The sequence below is a fragment of the Corvus brachyrhynchos genome, unplaced genomic scaffold, assembly GCF_000691975.1.
Source record: "Corvus brachyrhynchos isolate BGI_N302 unplaced genomic scaffold, ASM69197v1 scaffold61, whole genome shotgun sequence".
NCBI classification, from domain to species: domain Eukaryota; kingdom Metazoa; phylum Chordata; class Aves; order Passeriformes; family Corvidae; genus Corvus; species Corvus brachyrhynchos.
The window spans coordinates 9,188,937-9,195,685 of record NW_008236478.1 but is presented as its reverse complement, the minus strand read 5'-3'; the positions used below and the strand labels follow the sequence as shown (position 1 = coordinate 9,195,685).

The 6,749-nt window shown below is 42.2% G+C and overlaps 1 protein-coding gene across 3 annotated transcripts in view; it reads left to right on the top strand.

The window, feature by feature from the left end:
- The window catches only part of OBFC1 (oligonucleotide/oligosaccharide binding fold containing 1), a 44,161-nt gene extending 37,641 nt beyond the window's left edge, over positions 1 to 6,520 (top strand). For all 3 annotated transcript variants that reach the window (XM_017726179.1, XM_017726178.1, XM_017726180.1), the window contains one exon: positions 2,221 to 6,520. In XM_017726179.1, the coding sequence (XP_017581668.1) occupies positions 2,221 to 2,378 (158 nt within the window). In that variant the 3' untranslated portion in view covers positions 2,379 to 6,520. The remainder of the gene's footprint in view (positions 1 to 2,220) is intronic.
- Positions 6,521 to 6,749: the final 229 nt, after the last annotated feature.

Below are 6,749 nucleotides of genomic sequence, written 5' to 3'. Positions count from 1 at the left end.
GCGGTCCCAGCCGCCCCCGCGGCTCCCGGGGGAAAACAACGACATGGGCATTCACTTCTAGGGCTTCCGCTTGTTTGTTGCAAGAAATTCCTACCCGTTTTCCTCCAAGAGTAATAGTAATCTTCCATGACAAGAAGGATGATTTATGAGAAATCAAACTCTTCTCTCCAATGAGTTACTTCTCTGCCAGTTTTCCAGGCAACGCCTTGCCCCACTGCTGTAGTTGTGACACGTTCCCAGGCCCAACCCTGAAAGTTTCAGCTGTCTGAAACTATTGTACATATTTAAAAAAAAAAATCTTAAGTGTGCCACTCAGAGCTGCACAAGCCCTGATGTGAAATGTGCCCACATGAAAATCCTTGTCTGTGGCTCCACTTGTAATTCCTGATCTTAAATGCACTCATGAGAGACCACTGTGGGTCCATCTAGAAACTTAATACAGCCAGACAGCTCATTTTGACTCCAGACTGAACTGCAAAATGGATTTGGTTTTTGTTTTGTTTATTTGTTTGTTTTATAAATTTGCTCTGTTTTTAGACTTAGATCAGACTAATGGTAGAGAGGACAAAAACCAGAACCACTTGAAGTCAAATTTGTCAGAATGTACCCTGTGTGAGACATCTGCAGTGGGCAAATGGTAGTTGTTCTGTAACTCTGTCCCCTCTGATGTTGGTTGTCAGGCAGGACAGTTAATCACAGCCTGGCTTCCCTCAGCTCCTGGACAAAAGCAAGAACCCAGGATGTTAGTGAAAGAGGGACAGGAGTGTTTTGGGGTTACTTAATCATTGTACACACCTGCAGCTACCCCAAAGTGCCATTTTCCACCAGCATCTAGGGGAAAAGTACACATTGTACTGTTAGGTAACACTTGAGTCATTAATGTAATTCATTGAGACTTAAGTTACTCTAGATCAGGGATGGGCAATTTGACCTTCTTATGACAAACCTATGACAAATGAAAAGTGCAGCTACCCATTTTGTTTGCAACCACAGTCAGTATGACCAGGTAGAGGCATTGTTCTGTTCTTTGCAGTTGCCTCTCCCAGGGTGGAGGACACATTTCTGGCTATTGGCTGCAAAGGTCTTTTTATCATGCTGGATACTTCTGACTCACAGCCTGATCAGAATTAGGCTGAACTGTTTATTTACCACTATCTACCAGTGATTTTTCTCAGCAGGTTCTAAGGCAGCTCTGGAGATCAGCAGATTCTAGAGTAGAGAATAACTAAAAAAAACTAAGGCAGCCACAACAAAATATAGGGCCCTCCCTGGCCCATGGCAATGTCTCAGTACCCTTATCAAACTTGCCTTGCATCATGTGAGCTAAGGAGAAGGAAAATAATTTGTGCTGATGTATCTGATCTATGCCTGTTTTCCATTGTTAGCCACTGAGAAGAAATATGTTGTGAACTTCAGCACTTGGGGGACTGGGAGCTTGCAGCACTGATGATCAGTGGGTTACAGGGTTTGTTGGAGGAAATGATTACTGGGGACAGCTTCAAACAGTGCTCCACCTGGCATAGAATAGCGGTGTGCAGCCATGAGGGACCTCTGTGCTTCCCCCTAGCAAAGGGGGTTATTTTAAACTTCTGTTCTCTTGTACATTGCAGGGCTAATTCCACTTAAAAGGAGATAAAATCTGATACTGATGTTCCCTGACTTTCTTTTCCTGTAATTGTCTGAGTATTCTGAGAGGCCGGGATGGGATCGCACTGCGAGGTGAATGCAATTGCAGTGCAGCAGTTTTTCCACAAGATGCCAGCGTTGGGCCAGCGGTTACAGGCCCTGGCCACGCACCTCTCTGCTGTCCTAGAGGGTTGTGAAGTTGGGTCTCAGAAAAATGACTTTCATTTGCTTCCTTCTGAAGTTGCAAAAACTGGATGGCCTGCACAGGTGGACAGTGGAGGTAGCCTTACATTATTAAACTCTTCATCAAGTTGTAGTGAATGAGCCTTGTATGTTAAGAGTTGGCAAGACTGAGTTATCTTTTCACCCTCATTACTACTGTTACAGCCCTGACACTTCCCAGAAAAGTCACTGGGAACAGTTGATAATTGGAGAACTGTAGGGACAGACAGGATCTCTTTCTTCCGAATATACACGTCTGCTTTAGTATCTAGGGCTCTGGGATTTTCATGACTGATCTGTATTACGATAGTTCGAAAGAGACAGACTGAAATTTTTCTTCCATTCCTGACTACATTTTCCTTTTTTCTGCAGATGCTGAAAAAGGCTGCCATTTCCTTCATGTCCTGAGTTGTGTTCGGCAGAGCTACAACCCCTCTCTGGATGAAGTGGTGATGCACCGTGTCTTGGAACTACTGGAGAGTAACAGTGATGTTATCAGCACTATGGAAGGGTATTTTATGGTATTTTAAAGAGAAAAGATAACAAGGAGAGGTTGAGAGACTGTGAGAAGCTGTCATTAGCTGGTATGATCTAGATGGGGATAAAAAGAGCCTTCTGATTCTCCAGATGCTGGTTTTGTCCAGCTTCAGAGAAGTTGTTCAAATACTTGTTTTAATATTCTTGCTGACTTCCTTGCTATTCCTAGTGAAAGGTATCAGACTGATTCTGGACATTCTAATCTAGCAGGGGAACTGGAAAAGAAACTGGGCTCTTTCCTTGGAGTAGGATGAGGTATTGGCCATCCTCACATCTGCATCCAGTGGGCCTAAAGAAAAGTCACTGCTCAAGATCACTGTTTACAGCAGTGGTCATCTCAGGAGATTTTTTTTGGCTTAAAGACTGATCTTGCACGCTTTCATGTGGTAATAGCTGTGGATCTTTCTTTTTATGTGAACTTCGTAACACCTAGAGAAAGGACACACAAACAGAAGGATTTGCCTGTCCTTCCTGGCCAGTGCTGGTGTACCTTTGTCTGTAAATATGTACTCCTCAATCTGGACAGCTTTCCCACTACTAAAGCAGTCCTCACCTTTGTCCATAAAGTAGTATTCAGGAATGGGGTTCTGCATCCCTTCCCCATCCTGCAACCTTGCCCACTGGTTGCCAAGCATGTCTGCATTCCTCTGCATTCCCATCTGTGCTACTGATGCCTGTTGTTGTGGTTTCTCTTCAGACCAGAATTCTCAAAATCAGCTACTGTTTTGCTGTTTCAGTTGCTTCCTACATCACAAATGGTAAAACATAAATTAGATACTTTGGAAAAGAAAATACAGAAGCCATTGAGACCCACTGTAACCTCCTCTGCCTGCTGCCTTTTGCGTCTTTTATTCTTTGTCACTTTTGTGGTAAAATACTACCCATATCTGTGCTTGCAGAAGAACACAAGACATAGATGAAACAACGTTGGCCTAAAGCAGGTTACCATGCAAGATGTTTGATCTGGAATAATCACAACTCTGTTATGTGCAACAGTTAAAAAGCAAAGTTGTTCAATATTTATCCTTAGAGAGAGCTTGCTGCTGCAGAGGCTTGTCTGTTTAATTAATCTGTTTAATTTATGGTGTGGAGGTGAGACCTTTAACTTGAAAAGAGTACAAAAGATTGAATTTATCCTTCTTTCCTCTGCACCTTCCCTGTAATAGTTGAAACAGCAGACTCCCAGGAGGCAGCTGTAGTGGTAAAGCCCTATAAGGATTGACATAGCAGGGAAAAATAAACCATATGCATGAGGAAAGCCAGTGAGTAGCCCCATGTGTGCCAGCTCTCTGGTTTGTTATATTATCTGCCTCCCTCCAAGCCCTGGCTGCAGTGAGATATAGGCTAAGAGAAAGGCATGACAAAATATTTGGCATTTGCATTCAGAGGCCTGTGGAAAACTCTGGCCTTAAAGAGGTGGTAAGTTTGTTCGCAGTAGAGAACTATGTATGAATCATTCATTTGCTGTGTATTCCGTACTTGCTGCAGGACTCAAGAGTTGGTTTCCTTACAGATTTCCCTGCTCCTTACATTGCTGCTCTGCTCTGAGTCAGGTACCTTCTAGTCAGATCTTAATATGGGCCCTGAACAGGTGCTGAAGGGATGTACCTGTGCAGAAGGAAACAGAAGAGGATTAAGGAAGAGTTGTAGAGTGTTCCCCACTCCCTCCCCATGCCCTGAATATCTCTCTCTGTAAATCAGGGAAAGAAGGCAGATTCTGAGTGAAGTGATGCTGAGGGGAATTGAAGCTTTAATTTATGTTTCTGAGAAGATCTGGTTGGCCACAGGGGAGATTTGCTTTTTAAATTCATGCTCTGATTATTGATCAGTTTGAAGTGATGCTTAAAAACAAGGGATGGAAGAAGTAGCTTGGAATATTGATTCCTAAATTCAAATTCACTTCAGGAGTTGCCCACAATCAAGCAGTACATATGGTTAAGTTGCTTATTTGGCACGAGTTTGAGGGTATTTTAAAGGAAAGTACAAGGTGTTTTCAGACCATGTGGAAAAGCATGGCATCTAATTCCAGAGACTGGCTTGGCCATTTTCTTAAAATCTTCTGTATCACCAGAAGCTCATTTTGCTGGGAAAGGGTTAAAGGAACAGTGCTAGCTCAGTGGGAAAGGTGATCTCTTCTCTTAAGTCAGAAGAAAGACCCTGGTTCTCCTGAGGATGACAGCTGAGTGTGTGGGCTGGATGAGTTCTGGAAGGAAAAGAGAGTTTGGAGATCATGTTGCTCTTTAGGATATCTCTTTAAAATTCATACCAAAATAGGTTTACATCTTTGGGCTTTGCAGTTTGTATAGTTACACATGCAAATTCTGTTGCCTCCAACTCCAAGGCTGCACTTCCTGTGTTTTAGATGTGGTTTTTTGTGTAAAGTTTGCCTAAAATCCCTGTCCACTGATTTTCTATGCTTGGAGGTAGAAAGGGCAGACACTTGTATCTGCATCAGTCCTGCCCCTGTTGCATTTCAAAAGCTCTGAACAACTGCAAAGCCGTGGAGATGAGGTGGAAGGAACTTGTCTCAGGAAACACAGGTAAGTTATTCTGGAAAGAACCTGTCCTTGGAAGTTTTTAAGTTGATCCTTGCAGGGAGTGCTCGACTCTTGTGATGGAGGGTGTGTTCTGATGGTGTTCGCTCCCCAAGAACAGGAAAAAGGGATTTTTCTCAGATGAGTTGTCTCAGGGAAGTAAGATGAATAAACACAAGGGAGCCTACAGTTTTTACAAGAGAGAAAGGTTAAGCTAAAGTTAATGGAGGAGTCTAGATTTAAGCCACACAGATTCTGATTCTGCCTATCTGTACAGAATAGTTGTGTCTTAAGCTTGCATGCTTTATATTTTCCACAGTAGCCACCCAGCCCAGGTTAACACTTACTCTGGTTGAGAGCATTCCCTCCTGCACCTACAGGGAATACAACATGCACATGCACAGCAGTACCCTGAGGAGCTGTGGGAGCACAGAGCTCACTGTTGGCTGATTTACCCATTCACTCAGTATCTCTACAGTGTGCTTCTGTGACAGCAGTCTAGACATACCCATGTTGGTATAAGTCACCTTTATGTAAGTCTAACTACACACACTAGGGCTTTTACTGCAAATAAACTGTCTCTCTGTTTAAAGATCATATCCTTAACCAACAGAGTCATATCATGCACACTGTTAAAATTCTTAGACCACACCTACAAAATATTGTGCAGAGCATTCAGTGAAAGCACGCTTTCTTGTTTTGTTTAATTTGAAAACTCGTTAGGCAACACAATTATTACTGGTTTATTAAAGGACTTAGAAGGTAGCACATTAATGTAAAACTGACAAGTGAGAATTCATGTTGTAGAACTGCTTCATGGCCAGTTCCAGTTTCCATAGCAACAGTTACGGCAGTAAAAGGTAGGTAAGGAAAAGGGAATTTTTAAAAGCAGTTGGCATTTCTATGTTACCTTAAAAAGGTAAGTTTCCACAGAAATGCAGCACCTGAGAACAAAAATTACCTAAGAATCTCAATATTCTATTCTAGCAAAATGCACAGTGATTGCTTTTCTGGTAAGGAAACAAAGGAACAGCTTTACTTTTAGTCCCTGCCCTCTGCTTATGTGAGAGAAGAGATGAGGTTGCTTCATGCCTCAGTTTCCCCCTTTTGTAAATTGGGGATAATACAGCTCCCTGCATAGGGCATAAGCCTAATTTTTTTTGTAATCCTAGTCATTAAAAGTTCTATGGGAGCAATTAGAGAAGAACTCTGTGGCTATGTGGAAGAGAGTGAATGGATAGATGCTGGAGTGGGACTTAGGAAAAGTTGCTCTTGTATTAGTACTATTAGCTTTATATTTTTCTGCCTCTCTTTCCATGCATATTGCCTTGCTTGTCTTGTCGTCTTGCTCTCCAAGGCCTATGAGGCAAAGACGGTCTCCTTGTTTTTATTTGTATCATATTTTTCCTGGAATCCTGTTTCCTCTTATGACTTCTTAGATGACTTCATAAAAATAGAAATCCAGATGATTGAGTTCTGAGTATTCTTGTTCCGAAATCTTTGGATTGTAAATTTGGACCCATGAGGGCATGCATTTTACACAACCTACCTGGGAAATGAAGATCTACTTTCAAAGTAATAAATGACAAAGTTAAATATTAGCTACATGACTAGAAGCTGTTACTGTTTTGGGTCTGTGTACACTTGTGGATTCCAGTGATGAACACCATAAATAGGAGTTGCTAATTCATTATTCAAAGTGGGAATTCATCAATGAGCAGCCAGTGAGGCATGGAGCCACATGGAGAATTACGAGACAAAGTACTGGAAATCTGTTTGTCAAAGAAATGCAGTTTGGTTTACTTTGAGAGTAAGCTGATCCTGTAGGGA